General features: G+C 46.4%; 1 protein-coding gene across 3 annotated transcripts in view; it reads right to left on the bottom strand.

The window, feature by feature from the left end:
* The window catches only part of HGH1 (HGH1 cochaperone), a 149,618-nt gene that overhangs the window by 25,624 nt on the left and 100,001 nt on the right, over positions 1-23,993 (bottom strand). Inside the window, exons 6-7 of one of the 3 annotated variants that reach the window (XM_083145063.1) lie at positions 22,690-22,812; positions 10,657-10,965 (exon numbers count right to left, since the gene is read on the bottom strand). The exons of 1 other annotated variant lie outside the window; for it this stretch is intronic. In XM_083145063.1, coding sequence (XP_083001189.1) covers positions 10,843-10,965; positions 22,690-22,812 — 246 coding nt within the window. In that variant the 3' untranslated portion in view covers positions 10,657-10,842. Of the gene's footprint in view, positions 1-10,656; positions 10,966-22,689; positions 22,813-23,993 lie in introns of those variants that run through there. One more of the 3 variants, XR_014444043.1, reaches the window with a different exon arrangement.

Below are 23,993 nucleotides of genomic sequence, written 5' to 3'. Positions count from 1 at the left end.
CAAAACCCTCATACCATCAGGCCTAAACCAAGATTTTGAATTAAAATGGTTCCTCTGATCACCTCCACTTCTTTCACTCCCCACTCACTTCCCACAAAATCTCCTTCTTTCTGCGTTTTTCCCTTCCTTCTCTTGCTTCTAAAATGATATTCTGGTTAGCCTTCTTATCCAAACCCACACCTCTTGTCCTTCCATCTCCCATCACTTTGTAGACATCTTTTCCTTTCCCTTTCCTTCTTCCTCGTTTTTCTATCCTCATATTCCTATCATTTGTATCCGCAATAGTATTCACTTTCAAAGCTTTACATTCATTATCCATATGTATGTACATACATCTTTTTATTTTTCCTATTTCCATTTTTCGGTACTTATGTAATATCTGGGCTCCCGTTTTTCTTATGAGACCGCATCCCCTCGCGGGGCTCGCTGCGCTCGCCACGCTTCGGGCACGGTGGCTCGCTGCGCTCGCCACACTATATAAAATCAACTCCATGCGTAGTTGGATAGTAGGGGTATGAAAAAATGGGGTACATTTAACATGGGAGCCCAGATAATACATAAGTACCCATTTTTCTTCTCACATACACTCACTCATATCTTTCTCTCATTTATTTTATTTCTATTTTATTTTATTTTATTATTATTTTTATTTTTATTATATTTATTTATTTTTATTTTTATTTCATTTATTGTTTTCTTTATTTATTTTTGATTTTTAAATTTTTATTTAAAAAAAAATTATTTCATATATTTTTTTCTCATCTAACTATATATTTCCTTTCCCTGGAAATTATATATATATTTTTTTCATCATTCATATCTATTTCATCTCTTCATTTTTTGTTTTTTTCTTCCGTTCATTCTTTTATAGAATATTTGCTTTTCACTCATTTTGTAGTACACCGCCCAATTTTTACTCATTTTTCTACATTCTTTTCCCCACCTATCCTCTCTCTCTCCCTCATTATTCCATTTGTATTTCAGATCATCCTCTAGCAATAAACCCATTATATCCTGCACCACAGGACAGCGAATCAGCATATCCAAACAGACATGCGTCACAACTCCCGTCCCCATCATTTCCTCCACCCAATGAAGCTGAGGAGGATTAACTAGAAACACACTTCCGGGTGTACTTAGGATAAACCGAGGCAGACGAACTTCCGGTAGCGGAACACCCGCTCGCGGCACTTCCGCCCTCGAACGAAGCCACCTGGAGCTACTGAATTTCCATGTGTTCACAGGATAAGCTCCGCCGGAGCAACTTCCGGTCACGGCTTACAGACTTGCGCTCGCGGCACTTCCGCCCCCAAACGAAGCCACCAGGAACTACTGAACTTCCGTGTGTTCACAGGATAAGCTCCGTCGGAGCGACTTCCGGTCACGGCTTACAAACTTCCGGAATTACCGCATATTGACATCCTCTTATATCCACCCCACACCCGCAATACATCTCGTTTGGAGATAGAAGATGCTACATCAGCAAGGGGGACTATGTACCCTTATTGTATACACATTAGAGCACCATTCTGTTCAAATAGACAAATACCGTTTTGTTCACTTCCGGTGTCACGTAACCCGGAACCGGAAGTGCTATAGCACATATATGGAACCACGAGGATTACACTAGTCTGGATCCTGAAGAAGAGATAGTAGTATCCCGAAACATGTCGGCCCAGATCTAGTGTACCCCCAGGAGGCAGAGAAGCTGTGAAGGTGAGTTTAGCTAACCTGTGAGAACTTGGGTGTAGGTTATCCGGCTTGACTTTACCCAACCATCACTTGGTAAGGCACCTCACCTTCCTCTTCACACCCCCTTTTATTGTATCCCCTTGATGTTTTAATCTTTTCCAATAAAATGGATATTTAAAGAAACCTTGATGCGCTTTGATTTCCGTCCCACCACGTGAGTACGGGTACGCCACCCCCTTTTTGAACCAAAAGATACCTTGATGCACCTGTATCCTTGTCGTCACAAGTGAGTTCGGTACGCCACCGTAGCTCGAAGTGACATTGTAATAACACTTTTTTGACCCCAGAGATACCTCTCATTGTGGATTTCTACAATCTTTATTTCATCTTTTTCCACATGATCACCGAGACACATTGGAAATCGGGAATATCCTAAACCTAAGAACATCTACAGGAGAAAGCAGCCATACAGGAGAAGAAAAACAAAGGGAAGTAACACACTCCCCCTTTATCTTCTCCATCTCTCCCTCTTCTCACTTCCCGAAACACAGGGAGCGCCCACGTGTGGATCTCTACACCCCTTTCATTATTGTATTTATCTTGAGGTAAAATTGGGACACACCTCGAGAGATCCATCAGGCAGATCCCTTCAGATAGCGCCACGTTACCCTGCTCACTCCATTTATCAGACAATCCTTTCCGTTTATTTGTGGCGCCTTATAAATAAACGTACTACTACTACTACTACTTTCCACAGAATTCTGACAAAAGCAAAATACAAGGCGCTTACTTCTCTCTCTCTCCCCGCAAGCATTGGTGATGCAGTGGACAACAAAAAATATCAGACTCTCTCACCCGTCCAACCGCGCTCCGTGCAGCAGTCGCAGCAGCATCCACGCGACCCGGCGTCTTCCGGCTTCTTCCTCCAGCCGGCTACTTGTTATGCACGCGTCATCTCCCGCGTCGCGCACCACCTGACACCCGCCTGTTCTCTACGGAGATTAACACAGGCCAGGAGTTACACTGCAAACCCTATCCCGCGCCGCTTGATAGTGCACTCCTGAGGATGCCGCCGACTCAGCTTACCCCTTTCGGGGTTTGCATGCGGCACAAACTCTGGGACCGGACCCCACCAGCTGCAGCAAAGTCCTCACACCTGAGCAGCGGTATCCAGGCAGCACTTCACAGGGTAAGCCCTTCCAACTACCCGGAAAAGAAAAAAAGACACCGGAGCAGGGAGGTGGAGCCTTCTTATAGGGCTGGTGTCTTTTTTTCTTTTCCGAAGGACTACCCAGAAGGGAGGAACCCATAGTAATGGCTGCCATGGGGGAAGGTAGAGGAAAAAAACAATCATTAAATCATTATAAATATTTGAGATAATATCATGATTAGTTGTGCAGCAAATGCGATTACTAGTAGCAGTACCCAGTAGTGCTGCACCTAATTGTGACCTCCATTCCTTATTTGTGGGCTCATATGCATGACCAATGGATCTAATAAAATGGCAACATGCAATCAGATAAATCAGTAAGCATAAAACACAACTTACTATGCATACTATAATGATCACTATAAGATCTGGATTTTTATTAAGGGCTTAAATAATGATTCTGCGGAGTTACCTGCAGACTCAATATTATTTTCTAAAGAATTTCTAGTGGCTCAGTAATAATAATATATATAAAAAAAAAAAAAAAAAACCATTTCTTTTTCTGTGCAGAATTAAATGCATTAATTTGTAAATTAATCTTTTCTCTGGAATGGTCACACCTGGGATTTAATTTCAAACTGCAAGCAGAAGCAATAGCATTATTAAGCTCAGACATCATATAAGCATTTGTCATTTGGGAAAAAAATGGCAGTTTTTAAACAGATGTTGATAAAACAACATTATCACATGAGGGAAGCAAAGGGGGGGGGGGGGGGGGGGGGGGCTGGAGGTCATCCTTGGGTATTGCTGATCACTGTCCCATACAAACATTGCAATAACTTAAATCTATTCATTGTGCTTTTTCAAAAGGGAAAAAAATATCTTTAATTCTAAGATCTTTCAACACATAATTGTTTAAATGTCCTTGCTATGGAAAACAGTTCTGTAGCACTCCTTGGATATTTCACATAATTTAGGAATAAAACTTTACTCTCTTATCAATATCATTAACCATTTCCTGTCTTTAATCTCCTACAGAGTTATTTCTGATGTTACTCTCACCTACCTCCCAACTTTCTTCATAGTAGAATAGGGACACTCGCCCGAAAGGGGGGGCATGGTCTATGCAAATGAGGGCGCGGCTTATGCTAATTAAGCCGCGCCCCGTTTCAGCCACGAATAGACACTGTGCGCATGCGCACAGCGTCTATTCGGTCAGATTGTGGGGAACTCCCAACTGCCCCCCCCCCCCCCCCCGGGACACCGACGGCCGTTTCCCCCAATCTGACCGAATAGACACTGTGGGACATCCCGCGTTTAGCGGGACAGTTGGGAGATATGCTCTCACCTCATCACTGAAAAAACTTCTCTTCCTTTCTGTTTTTTCAGAAATAAACTCCAAAAGAGATATCACCTCTCCTCACTTCTCACTGAACAGAATTAACCCCTCAGTGGGACAATACAATCTTTCCAAACATATGTGGGTTAGTGGGATATACTATCTCAACACACAGCGCTACATATAACATGTTATCCTACATCTGTGCGTACAGCACTACATATAATGTGTAATCCTACATCTGTGCACACAGCACTACATATAACATGTAATCCTACATCTGTGCGTACGGCACTACATAGAACATGTAATCCTACATCTGTGCATACAGCACTACATATACCGTGTAATCCTACATCTGTGCACACAGCACTACATATACCGTGTAATCCTACATCTGTGCACACAGCACTACATATACCGTGTAATCCTACATCTGTGCACACAGCACTACATATAACATGTACTCCTACATCTGTGCACACAGCGCTACATATAACATTTAATCCTACATCTGTGCCTACAGCACTACATATAACATGTACTCCTACATCTGTGCATACAGCACTACATATAACATGTAATCTTACATCCATGCATACAGTGCTACATATAACATGTAATCCTACATCTGTGCACACAGCACTACATATAACATGTAATCCTACATCTGTGCCTACAGCACTACATATAACATGTAATCCTACATCTGTGCATACAGCACTACATATAACATGTAATCCTACATCTGTGCATACAGCGCTACATATAACATGGAATCCTACATCTGTGCATACAGCGCTACATATAACGTGTAATCCTACAGCTGTTCCTACAGCGCTACTTATAACATGTAATCCTACAGCACTACATATAACATGGAATCCTTCATCTGTGCATACAGCGCTACATATAACATGGAATCCTACAGCTGTGCCTACAGCACTACATATAACATGTAATCCTACAGCACTACATATAACATGTAATCCTACATCCATGCATACAGCACTACATAAAACATGTAATCCTACAGCTGTGCCTACAGCACTACATATAACATGTAATCCTACATCCATGCATACAGTGCTACATATAACATGTAATCCTACATCCATGCATACAGTGCTACATATAACATGTAATCCTACAGCTGTGCCTACAACCAGGGCCGGTGCAAGCCACTGGAGCGCCCCAGGCAACAAGGAGGGGGGGGGGGGGTTTCAGCGGCGCCCCAGCGCTCATCCGCTCCACCTGCTGGGAGGCAATCTCCCACACACTGTCAGCACCGACCCTGCCAGTGCCCAGCCACACACATTCCCCCCTGGGAGTGTTAGGGTAACCGCACCTCGTGAGCGCCTTCTCCTCCAAGCTCAGATGTGTCAGCCGCTGTCGTTTCCTTGGGGGGACATCGCCGCTGTCAGACTCCGGGCTGCCGGGGGTGTGTATGAGCAGCAAGATGGACGCTAGGTGGCTGCAGTCCCAATCCGGCACTCAACTGCGCATAGCAGCGTCCTATCTGCATTGCTCCACGGGTGGGGGGGAAGTGCCAGACATCGCACCACCGGAGGGAACGGGTGGCGAGTGATGCGACAAAGGCCGCCGAGTCACTCGGGGGGAGGGATACTTTGATAGTTGCAGCTTACCTCGGTCCAGGGGTCACACCTGATCCTAACTTCCGCCCTAGGCAAATGCCTTATCCTGCCTAGTGGTGGCGCCGGCCCTGCCTACAACACTACATATAACATGTAATCCTACATCTGTGCATACAGCACTACATATAACATGTAATCCTACATCTGCCCATACAGCACTACATATAACATGTAATCCTACATCTGTGCCTACAACACTACATATAACATGTAATCCTACATCTGCGCATACAGCACTACATATAACGTGTAATCCTACATCTGTGCCTACAGCGCTACATATAACATGTACTCCTACATCTGTGCACACAGCGCTACATATAACATGTGATCCTACATCTGCGCATAAAACACTACATATACCGTGTAATCCTACATCTGAGCACACAGCGCTACATATAACATGTAATCCTACATCTGCGCATACAACACTACATATAACATGTACTCCTACATCTGTGCCTACAGCGCTACATATAACATGTAATCCTACATCTGCGCATACAACACTACATATAACATGTAATCCTACATCTGCGCATACAACACTACATATAACATGTAATCCTACATCTGTGCACACAGCGCTACATATAACATGTTATCCTACATCTGTGCCTACAGCGCTACATATAAGATGTAATCCTACAAATGTGCATACAGCGCTACATATACCGTGTAATCCTACATCTGTGCATACAGCGCTACATATAACATGTAATCCTACATATGTGCATACAGCGCTACATATAACATGTAATCCTACATCTGTGCATACAGCACTACATATAACATGTAATCCTACATATGTGCATACAGCGCTACATATAACATGTAATCCTACATCTGTGCACACAGCGCTACATATAACATGTAATCCTACAGCTGTGCCTACAGCACTACATATAACATGTACTCCTACATCTGTGCACACAGCGCTACATATAACGTGTAATCCTACATCTGTGCACACAGCGCTACATATAACGTGTAATCCTACATCTGTGCCTACAGCACTACATATAACATGTAATCCTACATCTGTGCCTACAGCACTACATATAACATGTAATCCTACATCCATGCACATAGCACTACATATAACATGTAATCCTACATCTGTGCACACAGCACTACATATACTGTGTAATCCTATATCTGTGCATACAGCGCTACATATAACATGTAATCCTACATCTGTGCACACAGCGCTACATATAACATGTAATCCTACATCTGTGCATACAGTGCTACATATAACATGTAATCCTACATCTGTGCATACAGCACTACATATAACATGTAATCCTACATCTGTGCATACAGCGCTACATATAACATGTAATCCTACATCTGTGCATACAGCACTACATATAACATGTAATCCTACATCTGTGCATACAGCGCTACATATAACATGTAATCCTACATCTGTGCATACAGCGCTACATATAACATGTAATCCTACATCTGTGCATACAACGCTACATATAACATGTAATCCTACATCTGTGCATACAGCGCTACATATAACATGTAATCCTACATCTGTACATACAGCACTACATATAACGTGTAATCCTACATCTGTGCGTACAGCACTACATATAACATGTAATCCTACATCTGCGCATACAGCACTACATATAACATGTAATCCTACATCTGTGCACACAGCGCTACATATAACATGTAATCCTACATCTGTGCATACAGTGCTACATATAACATGTAATCCTACATCTGTGCATACAGCACTACATATAACATGTAATCCTACATCTGTGCATACAGCGCTACATATAACATGTAATCCTACATCTGTACATACATCACTACATATAACATGTAATCCTACATCTGTGCATACAGCACTACATATAACATGTAATCCTACATCCATGCATACAGCGCTACATATAACATGTAATCCTACATCTGTGCCTACAGCACTACATATAACATGTAATCCTACAGCTGCGCATACAGCGCTACATATAACATGTAATCCTACATCCATGCATACAGTGCTACATATAACATGTACTCCTACATCTGTACATACATCACTACATATAACATGTAATCCTACATCTGTGCATACAGCACTACATATAACAGGCATTCCTACATCTGTACATACATCACTACATATAACATGTAATCCTACATCTGCGCATACAGCGCTACATATAACATGTAATCCTACATCTGTGCATACATCACTACATATAACATGTAATCCTACATCTGTACATACATCACTACATATAACAGGCATTCCTACATCTGTACATACATCACTACATATAACATGTAATCCTACATCTGTGCATACAGTGCTACATATAACATGTACTCCTACATCTGTACATACATCACTACATATAACAGGCATTCCTACATCTGTACATACATCACTACATATAACATGTACTCCTACATCTGTGCATACAGCACTACATATAACATGTAATCCTACATCTGTGCATACAGCACTACATATAACAGGCATTCCTACATCTGTGCATACAGCACTACATATAACATGTAATCCTACATCTGTGCATACAGCACTACATATAACATGTAATCCTACATCTGTGCATACAGCACTACATATAACATGTAATCCTACATCTGTGCATACAGCACTACATATAACATGTAATCCTACATCTGTGCACACAGCGCTACATATAACATGTAATCCTACATCTGTGCATACAACGCTACATATAACATGTAATCCTACATCTGTGCATACAGCACTACATATAACATGTAATCCTACATCTGTGCATACAGCACTACATATACCATGTAATCCTACATCTGTGCATACAACGCTACATATAACATGTAATCCTACATCTGTGCATACAGCACTACATATAACGTGTAATCCTACATCTGCGCACACAGCACTACATATAACATGTAATCCTACATCCATGCATACAGCACTACATATAACATGTAATCCTACATCTGTGCATACAGCGCTACATATAACATGTAATCCTACATTTGTGCACACTGCACTACATATAACGTGTAATCCTACATCAGTGCATACAGCACTACATATAACATGTAATCCTACATCTGCGCATACAGCACTACATATAACATGTAATCCTACATCTGTGCACACAGCACTACATATAACATGTAATCCTACATCTGTGCACACAGCACTACATATAACATGTAATCCTACATCTGTGCACACAGCACTACATATACCGTGTAATCCTACATCTGTGCACACAGCGCTACATATAACGTGTAATCCTACATCTGTGCATACATCACTACATAAAACATGTAATCCTACATCTGCGCATACAGCACTACATATAACATGTAATCCTACATCTGCGCATACAGCGCTACATATAAAAAGTAATCCTACATCTGTACATACATCACTACATATAACATGTAATCCTACATCTGCGCATACAGCACTACATATAACATGTAATCCTACATCTGTGCATACAGCACTACATATAACATGTAATCCTACATCTGTGCATACAGCACTACATATAACATGTAATCCTACATCTGTGCATACAGCACTACATATAACATGTAATCCTACATCTGTGCATACAGCACTACATATAACATGTAATCCTACATCTGCGCATACAGCGCTACATATAACATGTAATCCTACATCTGTGCACACAGCACTACATATAACATCTAATCCTACATCTGTGCATACAGCACTACATATAACATGTAATCCTACATCTGTGCACACAGCGCTACATATAACATGTACTCCTACATCTGCGCATACAGCGCTACATATAACATGTAATCCTACATCTGTGCACACAGCACTACATATAACATGTAATCCTACATCTGTGCATACAGTGCTACATATAACATGTAATCCTACATCTGCGCATACAGCACTACATATAACATGTAATCCTACATCTGTGCATACAGCACTACATATAACATGTAATCCTACATCTGTGCATACAGTGCTACATATAACATGTAATCCTACATCTGCGCATACAGCACTACATATAACATGTAATCCTACATCTGTGCATACATCACTACATATAACGTGTAATCCTACATCTGCGCACACAGCACTACATATAACATGTAATCCTACATCTGCGCATACAGCGCTACATATAACATGTAATCCTACATCTGTGCATACAGCGCTACATATAACATGTAATCCTACATCTGCGCATACAGCACTACATATAACATGTAATCCTACATCTGCGCATACAGCACTACATATAACATGTAATCCTACATCTGTACATACATCACTACATATAACATGTAATCCTACACATGAAGGTTCATGAAGACCAAAACATGGCCTGTGATCGCAAGGGGCGTAGCCACCAGGTGCCGGACGGGGTCCCAACAGTCGGACCCCTGTACCACACCCGTAGCCACCAATGGCAGGCCTCCAGTCACATCATTTATACAAATATATTTATTATATCCAAATGGAAAGTTACTTCTATTCCAGAATAATGAGCCACTTAATTGACCTGAAAGTTGAACTGTATAATATAATATAATTGGAAACCGAGATAAAGCGGTGCCCCCTATAGAAATCTACTGCGATGGGCGGACCAATAGGAAGCTGCAAGATTTGTGCTGGCAGCTTCCTATTGGTCCATGCAGCACTTGTTTTTTGGGTTTCTTAGGAAGACCAAGAACTTTAGCAATCAGCAATCACAGCCGAACACATTTTCTTTTTCTTCTTAAAATCATTTTTATTGAATTTTCATTTTATTTTGTATTCAATAACAAAGGTTAAAAAAAAAAGAGACAATTTTAGAGAGGGCGGTAAGTTCGGTCTTCCCAGAGATATTACTGATCCATTGTTTGTCAGCTTAGAACCTGAGTGACTGGATCCCTGCCCTCACACACAGGTTATTCCTATGATCCCGATATTACAGTCACATGTCAGCCACGTTCTGTCACCGGTATTATGAAGCATCCTTTGGTTCTTCCTCTTCATCCAGTAACTTCAGTTTTTCCTCCAATTCAGATGGAACACTTAATTCTAGAAGGTTTTCCATGCCGGGTGCAGGCTCATCACCGATCAGAACCTGGGACATAGAACCTCAGAATTAGACATTTGGCATCACAAATTATGGAGCCTATAGTACTGGAAACAACATCATAACAGCCCAAGATTAACAAGTGCTCATGTTGGATTTATATAGAGCTGTGTGTGACCATACAATGTCACAGGAGACTCATATTCCCATTGTGCTGGTGAGTGACACAGCTCCTTCCACTGCTGAATATATTCCCTTCCTAACGTCACACACAACCAGGTCCTCCCTGACACATCACTCATCTCCTGATATACTCTGTGCTGCTGGGGATCCTGCTCCTCCCACTATATAATGCTCAGTCTGAGGCTTCCTGCTGCCCCCATTCCCCTCCTCACATCATGTCACTGCCCAAGTCACATGCAGCCCCGTCCTCCCTGATACATCCCTCATCTCCTGATATACTCTGTGCTGCTGGGGACTCTGCTCCTCCCACTATATAACTCTCAGTCTGTGGCTTCCTGCTGCCCCCATTCCCCTCCTCACATCATGTCACTGCCCCTGTCACATACAGCCCTGTCCTCACTGACACATCACTCATCTCCTGATATACTCTGTGCTGCTGGGGACCCTGCTCCTCCCACTATATAACTCTCAGTCTGTGGCTTCCTGCTGCCCCCATTCCCCTCCTCACATCATGTCACTGCCCCTGTCACATGCAGCCCTGTCCTCACTGACACATCCCTCATCTCCTGATATACTCTGTGCTGCTGGGGACCCTGCTCCTCCCACTATATATAACTCTCAGTCTGTGGCTTCCTGCTGCCCCCATTCCCCTCCTCACATCATGTCACTGCCCCTGTCACATGCAGCCCTGTCCTCACTGACACATCCCTCATCTCCTGATATACTCTGTGCTGCTGGAGACCCTGCTCCTCCCACAATATATTTATCTCAGTCTGTGGCTTCCTGCTGCCTCCATTCCCCTCCTCACATAATGTCACTGCCCCTGTCACATGCAGCCCTGTCCTCACTGACACATCCCTCATCTCCTGATATACTCTGTGCTGCTGGGGATCCTGCTCCTCCCACTATATAATGCTCAGTCTGAGGCTTCCTGCTGCCCCCATTCCCCTCCTCACATCATGTCACTGCCCCTGTCACATGCAGCCCTGTCCTCACTGACCCATCACCCATCTCCTGAAACACTCTGTGCTGCTGGAGACCCTGCTCCTCCCACAATATATTTATCTTAGTCTGTGGCTTCCTGCTGCCTCCATTCCCCTCCTCACATAATGTCACTGCCTCTGTCACATGCAGCCCTGTCCTCACTGACACATCACTTATCTGCTGATATACTCTGTGCTGCTGGGGATCCTGCTCCTCCCTCTATATAACTCTCAGTCTGTGGCTTCCTGCTGCCCCCATTCCCCTCCTCACATCATGTCACTGTCCCTGTCACATGCAGCCCGGTCCTCACTGACCCATCACCCATCTCCTGAAACACTCTGTGCTGCTGGTGACCCTGCTCCTCCCACTATATAACTCTCAGTCTGTGGCTTCCTGCTGCCCCCATTCCCCTCCTCACATCATGTCACTGTCCCTGTCACATGTAGCCCGGTCCTCACTGACCCATCACTCATCTCCTGAAACACTCTGTGCTGCTGGTGACCCTGCTCCTCCCACTATATAACTCTCAGTCTGTAGCTTCCTGCTGCCTCCATTCCCCTCCTCACATCATGTCATTGAACCTGTCACATGCAGCCGTGTCCTCACTGACACATCCCTCATCTCCTGATATACTCTGTGCTGCTGGGGACCCTGCTCCTCCCACTATATAACTCTCAGTCTGTGGCTTCCTGCTGCGTCCATTCCCCTCACATCATGTCACTGCCCGTCACATGCAGTCCTGTCCTCACTGACACATCACTCATCTTCTGATATACTCTGTGCTGCTGGGGACCCTGCTCCTCCCACTATATAACTCTCAGTCTGTGGCTGCCTGCTGCCTCCATTCCCCTCCTCCCATCATGTCACTGCCTCTGTCACATGCAGCCCTGTCCTCACTGACACATCACTCATCTCCTGATATACTCTGTGCTGCTGGGGACCCTGCTCCTCCTACTATATAACTCTCAGTCTGTGGCTTCCTGCTGCCCCCATTCCCCTCCTCACATCATGTAACTGCCCCTGTCACATGCAGCCCTGTCCTCACTTACACATCACTCATCTCCTGATATACTCTGTGCTGCTGGGGACCCTGCTCCTCCCACTATATAACTCTCAGTCTGTGGCTTCCTGCTGCCCCCATTCCCCTCCTCACATCATGTCACTGCCCCTGTCACATGCAGCCTGTCCTCACTGACACATCACTCATCTCCTGATATACTCTGTGCTGCTGAGGACCCTGCTCCTCCCACTATATAACTGTCAGTCTGTGGCTTCCTTCTACACCCATTCCCCTCCTCACATCAACTTCCTGCTGCCCCCATTCCCCTCCTCACATCATGTAACTGCCCCTGTCACATGCAGCCCTGTCCTCACTTACACATCACTCATCTCCTGATATACTCTGTGCTGCTGGGGACCCTGCTCCTCCCACTATATAACTCTCAGTCTGTGGCTTCCTGCTGCCCCCATTCCCCTCCTCACATCATATCACTGCCCCTGTCACATGCAGCCTGTCCTCACTGACACATCACTCATCTCCTGATATACTCTGTGCTGCTGAGGACCCTGCTCCTCCCACTATATAACTGTCAGTCTGTGGCTTCCTTCTACACCCATTCCCCTCCTCACATCAACTTCCTGCTGCTCCTGTTACATAGGTTTGTGAACACACATCTCCTGAAATACTATGTGCTGCTGTATAACATGATTTTGCTGAAGATTATACACTCTTAAACCTGTCGAAAAAAGTAAAACTGCCCGTGCAGTATGCCGCCATGCTCACTATGCCTACACACTGGCATCTGTGAATGGGAGCAGAACCAGTTGCAGTACTGCATGGGACAGGGGCATGATGGCACATATGTATGTAACTGATAGCAATTAGGTATTGGAACCTAGTCAGCTGGTTGTGCCCATCAGTCATTTACCACACAGAGAAAGTAGAACAATGACATGTAAGGAATATACAGAAAGTCAGAAGCTGCTTTATTGGCCAGAAATACTTGTGTATACTAGGAATTGGATTGCTGTGCAGCAGCCTATTAGGTAACAGTTACAGTACAGATATACATAAGACATACAGGTGTGGGCTAGATGTACCCTGGGGATTATAGACGCAGGGAATATATATTCACTGAGCAGCACAGCGCCTAGGCAGCCATCAGCGGCACCACTGGTCATTGCAGCAGCCAGGTAGGTGACAATATAACCAGGGACAGTACAGTTATCACACAGGGAACACCTACCCGCCGAGCTGTACAGCACCTAGGCAGCCATCAGCGGCACCACTGGTCATTGCAGCAGCCAGGTAGGTAACAATATAAGCAGGGACAGTACAGTTATCACACAGGGAACACCTACCCGCCGAGCTGCACAGCGCCTAGGCAGCCATCAGCGGCACCACTGGTCATTGCAGCAGCCAGGTAGGTAACACTGCAGAAAAGAGAATTTAGACCAATATGATCGTGCGCCAACAATTAGCAGCTTAGGGTTGACAGACTATGAAGAACCACTTCACATCTACATACAATACCAATCGATGTCTGGCAGTCCCAGAGCGCTTACTGATGAATGATAATCTTCTCACTTTTTTTGGTGTGTGTACCCAAAAGAAAAAAGAAGCTAATAGTGTAATACTGTTTACATTCAGCAGATTACGTATATAGTACAAAGGAGGTCTACTCGTACCAGAAGGTTTTGTCTACTGAGTTTGTAGACTATAACGCTTATTTGAGGGGAATCTGAGTTCCACAGAAGGATCCAATTTTGACTTCAAGAATCCAGAGTTGCAGATAAGTGCTCCAAAGGATGAGAAATAATAAAAAATTTGGTGCAATACGTTTTAATCACAACAAATATAAAAACAGGGTGTCACAGGTGGGACTAAATCAAAGTCACTTTGATTTAGTCCCACCTGTGACACCCTGTTTTTATATTTGTTGTGATTAAAACGTATTGCACCAAATTTTTTATTATTTCTCATCCTTTGGAGCACTTATCTGCAACTCTGGATTCTTGAAGTCAAAATTGGATCCTTCTGTGGAACTCAGATTCCCCTCAAATAAGCGTTATAGTCTACAAACTCAGTAGACAAAACCTTCTGGTACGAGTAGACCTCCTTTGTACTATATACGTAATCTGCTGAATGTAAACAGTATTACACTATTAGCTTCTTTTTTCTTTTGGGTACACACACCAAAAAAAGTGAGAAGATTATCATTCATCAGGTAGGTAACACTATAAGCAGGGACAGTACAGTTATCACACAGGGAATACATACCCGCCGAGCTGCACAGCACCTAGGCAGCCATCAGCGGCACCACTGGTCATTGCAGCAGCCAGGTAGGTAACAATATAAGCAGGGACAGTACAGTTATCACACAGTGTGTGTTACTGGTGTGTCAGAGAGTAGCGCGTCACTGTGCAGATCAACTGCGTGTATGTTACTGGTGTGTCAGACAGTAGCGCGTCACTGTGCAGATCAACTGCGTGTATGTTACTGGTGTGTCAGACAGTAGCGCGTCACTGTGCAGATCACCTGCGTGTATGTTACTGGTGTGTCAGACAGTAGCGCGTCACTGTGCAGATTACCTGCGTGTGTGTTACTGGCGTGTCAGAGAGTAGCGCGTCACTGTGCAGATCACCTGCGTGTGTGTTACTGGTGTGTCAGACAGTAGGACGTCATTGTGCAGATCACCTGCGTGTGTGTTACTGGTGTGTCAGACAGTAGCGTGTAACTGTGCAGATCACCTGCGTGTGTGTTACCAGTGTGAGAGGAGCGCGTCACTGTGCAGATCACCTGCGTGTGTGTTACTGGTGTGTCAGAGTAGCGTGTCACTGTGCAGATCACCTGCGTGTGTGTTACTGGTGTGTCAGACAGGGCGTCACTGTGCAGATCAACTGCGTGTGTGTTACTGGTGTATCAGAGAGTAGCGCGTCACTGTGCAGATCACCTGCGTGTGTGTTACTGGTGTGTCAGAGTAGCGTGTCAGTGTGCAGATTACCTGCGTGTGTTACTGGTGTGTCAGACAGTAGCGCGTCACTGTGCAAATCACCTGCATGTGTGCTACTGGTGTGTCAGACAGTAGCGCGTCACTGTGCAGATCACCTGCGTGTGTGTTACTGGTGTGTCAGACAGTAGGGGGTCACTGTGCAGATTACCTGCGTGTGTGTTACTGGTGTGTCAGACAGTAGCGCGTCACTGTGCAGATCACCTGCGTGTGTGTTACCAGTGTGAGAGGAGAGCATCACTGTGCAGATGACCTGCGTGTGTGTTACCAGTGTGAGAGGAGCGCGTCACTGTGCAGATCACCTGCGTGTGTGTTACTTGTGTGTCAGAGAGTAGCGTGTCACTGTGCAGATTACCTGCGTGTGTGTTACTGGTGTGTCAGACAGTAGTGCGTCACTGTGCAGATTACCTGCGTGTGTGTTACTGGTGTGTCAGACAGTAGTGCGTCACTGTGCAGATTACCTGCGTGTGTGTTACTGGTGTGTCAGACAGTAGTGCGTCACTGTGCAGATTACCTGCGTGTGTGTTACTGGTGTGTCAGACAGTAGTGCCTCACTGTGCAGATTACCTGCGTGTGTGTTACTGGTGAGTCAGACAGTAGTGCGTCACTGTGCAGATTACCTGCGTGTGTGTTACTGGTGTGTCAGACAGTAGTGCCTCACTGTGCAGATTACCTGCGTGTGTGTTACTGGTGTGTCAGACAGTAGCGTGTCACTGTGCAGATTACCTGCGTGTGTGTTACTGGTGTGTCAGAGAGTAGCGCGTCACTGTGCAGATCACCTCCTGTGGGTGCGCTACCAGTGTGAGAGGAGAGCGTCACTGTGCAGATGACCTGCGTGTGTGTTACTTGTGTGTCAGAGAGTAGCGCGTCACTGTGCAGATTACCTGCGTGTGTGTTATTTGTGTGTCAGAGAGTAGCGCGTCACTGTGCAGATCACCTGCGTGTGTGTTACTGGTGTGTCAGACAGTAGCGCGTCACTGTGCAGATCACCTGCGTGTTACTGGTGAGTCAGACAGTAGTGCCTCACTGTGCAGATTACCTGCGTGTGTGTTACTGGTGTGTCAGACAGTAGCGTGTCACTGTGCAGATTACCTGCGTGTGTGTTACTGGTGTGTCAGAGAGTAGCGCGTCACTGTGCAGATCACCTCCTGTGGGTGCGCTACCAGTGTGAGAGGAGAGCGTCACTGTGCAGATGACCTGCGTGTGTGTTACTTGTGTGTCAGAGAGTAGCGCGTCACTGTGCAGATCACCTGCGTGTGTGTTACTGGTGTGTCAGAGAGTAGCGCGTCACTGTGCAGATCACCTGCGTGTGTGTTACTGGTGTGTCAGACAGTAGCGTGTCACTGTGCAGATTACCTGCATGTGTGTTACTGGTGTGTCAGAGAGTAGCGCGTCACTGTGCAGATCACCTCCTGTGGGTGCGCTACCAGTGTGAGAGGAGAGCGTCACTGTGCAGATCACCTGCGTGTGTGTTATTTGTGTGTCAGAGAGTAGCGCGTCACTGTGCAGATCACCTGCGTGTGTGTTACTGGTGTGTCAGAGAGTAGCGCGTCACTGTGCAGATCACCTGCGTGTGTGTTACTGGTGTGTCAGACAGTAGTGCCTCACTGTGCAGATTACCTGCGTGTGTGTTACTGGTGTGTCAGACAGTAGCGTGTCACTGTGCAGATTACCTGCATGTGTGTTACTGGTGTGTCAGAGAGTAGCGCGTCACTGTGCAGATCACCTGCGTGTGTGTTACTGGTGTGTCAGAGAGTAGCGCGTCACTGTGCAGATCACCTGCGTGTGTGTTACTGGTGTGTCAGAGAGTAGCGCGTCACTGTGCAGATTACCTGCGTGTGTGTTACTGGTGTGTCAGACAGTAGCGCGTCACTGTGCAGATCGCCTGCGTGTGTGTTACTGGTGTGTCAGAGAGTAGCGCGTCACTGTGCAGATCACCTGCGTGTGTGTTACTGGTGTGTCAGAGAGTAGCGCGGCACTGTGCAGATCACCTGCGTGTGTGTCACTGGTGTGTCAGACAGTAGCGCATCACTGTGCAGATTACCTGCGTGTGTTACTGGTGTGTCAGACAGTAGTGCGTCACTGTGCAGATTACCTGCGTGTGTGTTACTGGTGTGTCAGACAGTAGCGCGTCACTGTGCAGATCACCTGCGTGTGTGTTACTGGTGTGTCAGAGAGTAGCGCGTCACTGTGCAGATCACCTGCGTGTGTTACTGGTGTGTCAGACAGTAGCGCGTCACTGTGCAGATCACCTGCGTGTGTGTTACTGGTGTGTCAGAGAGTAGCGTGTCACTGTGCAGATTACCTGCGTGTGTGTTACTGGTGTGTCAGACAGTAGCGCGTCACTGTGCAAATCACCTGCATGTGTGTTACTGGTGTGTCAGTCAGTAGCGCGTCACTGTGCAGATCACCTGTGTGTGTGTTACTGGTGTGTCAGAGAGTAGCGCGTCACTGTGCAGATCACCTGTGTGTGTTACTGGTGTGTCAGGCAGTAGCGCGTCACTGTGCAGATCACCTGCGTGTGTGTTACTGGTGTGTCAGACAGTAGCGCGTCACTGTGCAGATTACCTGCGTGTGTGTTACTGGTGTGTCAGACAGTAGCGCGTCACTGTGCAGATCACCTGCGTGTGTGTTACTGGTGTGTCAGACAGTAGGGGGTCACTGTGCAGATTACCTGCGTGTGTGTTACTGGTGTGTCAGACAGTAGCGAGTCACTGCGCAGATCACCTGCGTGTGTGTTACTGGTGTGTCAGACAGTAGCGCGTCACTGTGCAGATCACCTGCGTGTGTGTTACCAGTGTGAGAGGAGAGCATCACTGTGCAGATCACCTGCGTGTGTGTTACCAGTGTGAGAGGAGCGCGTCACTGTGCAGATCACCTGCGTGTGTGGTTACCAGTGTGAGAGGAGCGCGTCACTGTGCAGATCACCTGCGTGTGTGTTACTTGTGTGTCACAGAGTAGCGTGTCACTGTGCAGATTACCTGCGTGTGTGTTACTGGTGTGTCAGACAGTAGCGCGTCACTGTGCAAATCACCTGCGTGTGTGTTACTGGTGTGTCAGAGAGTAGCGCATCACTGTGCAGATCACCTGCGTGTGTGTTACTGGTGTGTCAGACAGTAGTGCTTCACTGTGCAGATTACCTGCGTGTTATTGGTGTGTCAGACAGTAGCGCGTCACTGTGCAGATCACCTGCGTGTGTGTGTTACTGGTGTGTCAGACAGTAGCGCGTCACTGTGCAAATCACCTGCGTGTGTGTTACTGGTGTGTCAGAGAGTAGCGCATCACTGTGCAGATCACCTGCGTGTGTGTTACTGGTGTGTCAGAGAGTAGCGCGTCACTGTGCAGATCACCTGCGTGTGTGTTACTGGTGTGTCAGACAGTAGTGCGTCACTGTGCAGATTACCTGCGTGTGTGTTACTGGTGTGTCAGACAGTAGTGCCTCACTGTGCAGATTACCTGCGTGTGTGTTACTGGTGTGTCAGACAGTAGCGTGTCACTGTGCAGATTACCTGCATGTGTGTTACTGGTGTGTCAGAGAGTAGCGCGTCACTGTGCAGATCACCTGCGTGTGTGTTACTGGTGTGTCAGACAGTAGCGCATCACTGTGCAGATTACCTGCGTGTGTGTTACTGGTGTGTCAGACAGTAGCGCGTCACTGTGCAGATCACCTGCGTGTGTGTTACTAGTGTGTCAGAGAGTAGCGCATCACTGTGCAGATCACCTGCGTGTGTGTTACTGGTGTGTCAGAGAGTAGCGCGTCACTGTGCAGATCACCTGCGTGTGTGTTACTGGTGTGTCAGACAGTAGTGCGTCACTGTGCAGATTACCTGCGTGTGTGTTACTGGTGTGTCAGACAGTAGTGCCTCACTGTGCAGATTACCTGCGTGTGTGTTACTGGTGTGTCAGACAGTAGTGCGTCACTGTGCAGATTACCTGCGTGTGTGTTACTGGTGTGTCAGACAGTAGCGCGTCACTGCAGATTACCTGCGTGTGTGTTACTGGTGTGTCAGACAGTAGTGCGTCACTGTGCAGATCACCTGCGTGTGTGTTACTGGTGTGTCAGACAGTAGTGCTTCACTGTGCAGATTACCTGCGTGTTATTGGTGTGTCAGACAGTAGCGCATCACTGTGCAGATCACCTGCGTGTGTGTTACTGGTGTGTCAGACAGTAGTGCTTCACTGTGCAGATTACCTGCGTGTTATTGGTGTGTCAGACAGTAGCGCGTCACTGTGCAGATCACCTGCGTGTGTGTGTTACTGGTGTGTCAGACAGTAGCGCGTCACTGTGCAGATCACCTGCGTGTGTGTTACTGGTGTGTCAGAGAGTAGTGCGTCACTGTGCAGATCACCTGTGTGTGTGTTACTGGTGTGTCAGACAGTAGTGCGTCACTGTGCAGATTACCTGCGTGTGTTATTGGTGTGTCAGACAGTAGCGCGTCACTGTGCAGATCACCTGCGTGTGTGTTACTGGTGTGTCAGACAGTAGTGCGTCACTGTGCAGATTACCTGCGTGTGTGTTACTGGTGTGTCAGACAGTAGCGCGTCACTGTGCAGATCACCTGCGTGTGTGTTACTGGTGTGTGAGACAGTAGTGCTTCACTGTGCAGATTACCTGCGTGTTATTGGTGTGTCAGACAGTAGCGCGTCACTGTGCAGATCACCTGCGTGTGTGTGTTACTGGTGTGTCAGACAGTAGCGCGTCACTGTGCAGATCACCTGCGTGTGTTACTGGTGTGTCAGAGAGTAGTGCGTCACTGTGCAGATCACCTGTGTGTGTGTTACTGGTGTGTCAGACAGTAGCGCGTCACTGTGCAGATCACCTGCGTGTGTTACTGGTGTGTCAGAGAGTAGTGCGTCACTGTGCAGATCACCTGCGTGTATGTTACTGGTGTGTCAGACAGTAGTGCGTCACTGTGCAGATTACCTGCGTGTGTTATTGGTGTGTCAGACAGTAGCGCGTCACTGTGCAGATCACCTGCGTGTGTGTTACTGGTGTGTCAGACAGTAGTGCGTCACTGTGCAGATCACCTGCGTGTATGTTACTGGTGTGTCAGACAGTAGTGCGTCACTGTGCAGATTACCTGCGTGTGTTATTGGTGTGTCAGACAGTAGCGCGTCACTGTGCAGATCACCTGCGTGTGTGTTACTGGTGTGTCAGAGAGTAGCGCGTCACTGTGGAAATCACAGTGGGTTAGGCTGTAGAGTGGGGTGATTAGGTTTAGCCAGCGGGGTCCAGGGTTAGGCACTACTGAGGAGGGTAAGGCTGTGGGGGGGGGGGGGGGGATACTGTCATCCACTACAAGCCCCAGCATGGCCACTGCCAACCACTACAAGCCTTAATGTGCCAAATGTCACCCACTACAAGCCCCAGCATGGCCACTGCCAACCACTACAAGCCTTAATGTACCCAATGCCAACCCCCAGCATGCCCCCCATGCCCATTAACTACTATAAGCTCCAGCATATTCTGACAGCCACTACAAACCCCATCATGCCCGAACAACCCACAGCACCCCCACAACTGCGCTTCACTCAAGCACTACACCCCACCAACCAACACCACCCAGACAGAGCACCCCCGCACCTGAAACTCCCACACCACACCAACACACCTGCAACTCCACCAACCCCACATCCACCTCGGTAAAACACCACACCTCATTCACTCCCAGTATTTCCCCACCGCCCCTCCTGCACAGACCATAAAGGCTGTAAAGGGGGCGGAGTCCCTTGCGACGATGTGAAGAGCGCCTGTAGGGCGCGATGAATCACCTAGTATATATGTATATATCCCCTGCACTAGGAGTGACAACAGCCAGGGCTCCGCCGCCACTGATGGAGAGTGGGCAGAGACCTGATACAAATAATAATCTCTCCCTGCGCGGTGCTGGGGTGCCTGTACACAGATGGCTCGGAGGAAGAAATGAGAGATGAGGGGCTCAGTATTGGTAATAGTCCCTACTATAGTAGTAGTGGTTGTGTGCCATCTTGGTACACCCAACTTAGCGAAGCCTCTCTGAGTACACCCCCTGCAGGCGCAACAAGTTGAAATGCCTTATCTTTGCAATGGGGCATATTTCACTAAATTAACTGTAACTATCTGAAAAACCATAACGCCAAAAGGCGCTACACTGGGACAAGCTCTATCTAATAAAACAAACCCCAAGTCTTAATTCTTCCTCTGCCCTGAGTTATGCCTTCCCAAAAATCTCCTCATAGACTACTTGGGAAAATAGTCCTAAAACGTCAAACAGGAAGTAGCAGAAAAAAACTGACCGTTTCCCAATTCCTAATATTTTACTATTTTGCCCTGAAATTAGAAAGAGAAGTCCGTTTGTTCGATTCACGACCGTGCCCTTATAATCAATGTGACCTTTATACCGGAACACACATCACCACATAGAGAATCCAGGATAGGAGGCGTCACCTGGACAACGACCCAGGATTCCACAGTGGCAGCCTCCAGTGAGGGAAATGCCAAGTTATAATGTCCATGCTTTATTAAGGTTTGATGTTTAGAACTTGTAGTTTCCATAGAATGAATGCCCCGTGTGTTAGAGTGCAGTAGGGAAGGCGAGCTGTAGGTGGCACTGACCTGTATGACCTTCTCACATGCCCTCTTCACATCCAGCTGCGTCTCCCAGGAGTGCAGTGATCTCAGGATCAGATACGCTCCTCCATCTTTCAGGATACGGCGTCCTTCAGGAACAGCACAGAGCTACAGGGAAGAGAGGACACAACATTGCACCTTACACCAATACACCTGTATATAATAATCGTGAGCCCAGAAATAAGCAGCTTATACAGTATGCAAGCAGACAGAACTGGAAGCAAATTCTCTCTCTAATGGACAAAACCATGCTGCAATGCAGGGGGCAGATGTAACAGGTGCAGGGAGAGTTTTGGTGTTATGTTGTTTCTGTGCAGGGTAAATACTGGCTGCTTTATTTTTACACTGCAGTTTGAAGTACAGACCCCACCCAGATCAAACTCTCTCTGCACATGTTACACAGCACCATTTTATCCATTACAGAATATGCTGTTGCAAAACAACCAGAATCAGGGCCTTGGTTTGCTAATAGCAAATGTCACATTTTCCATGCAATGAATCACATGTGGTTTATACTTCAGGGGAGCTGCAGGCGGGAGGGAGGGAGGACAATGCTGATTGGCTGAAAGACCTCTCTGCCAGCTGCAGAGCCTCTCCTGCACGGTGCTTCCACACTCGCGGATCTGATGCAATATAGGTACTTCTGTATTATCACGGCGCCCACTAGTGGGCTATTCTGCGTAGGGAAATCGCATCGCATGGGCCATTTTAGAGCCGTGCGATGCGATTTTTTAATGTCATTTATTCACTGCTCTGTGAATAAATTACTCTGCTCGCACCTCCCTCAAAATCACATGCGATTTTATAGGGTGTGCGATGCCATTACATTAGCTATACAATAATATGATTGTATGTCATACAAAGAGGTTTTAGGCCCCCCCCCCCCCACTATCCACGCCACCCCGAAGCGCGACGAGTGCGAGCCACCGAGCCCGAAGCATGGCGAGCACAGCGAGGGGACGCGGAATACATGTAAAGCCATCTGCGTCCCCTCGCCACGCTTCGGGCTGGCGTGGATAGTGGGGGTGTTTCAGGAACACACTCACACCTGCCATATCATACATATGAGACAGTAATGACGACATGTGTTAACAAAGAACTGTAATTTTTACTTAAGTATATGAAAAAGAATGATAAAGATAATAACTAGAGACAGGATTATATGCAACATAAAAAGCTTGAAATATGCATGCAAATATGCATGAAAAATACTTAAAATATGCATGAAAAGTGTTAAAATATGCTATATTAAATAATAAAAAAGTACTTTTTAACTTATTTATTAAAAA

The sequence above is a fragment of the Crinia signifera genome, chromosome 5, assembly GCF_055691185.1.
Source record: "Crinia signifera chromosome 5, ASM5569118v1, whole genome shotgun sequence".
NCBI lineage: Eukaryota > Metazoa > Chordata > Amphibia > Anura > Myobatrachidae > Crinia > Crinia signifera.
Note: the sequence above shows the minus strand (reverse complement) of the source record. Positions and strands in the feature narration are given on the sequence as shown.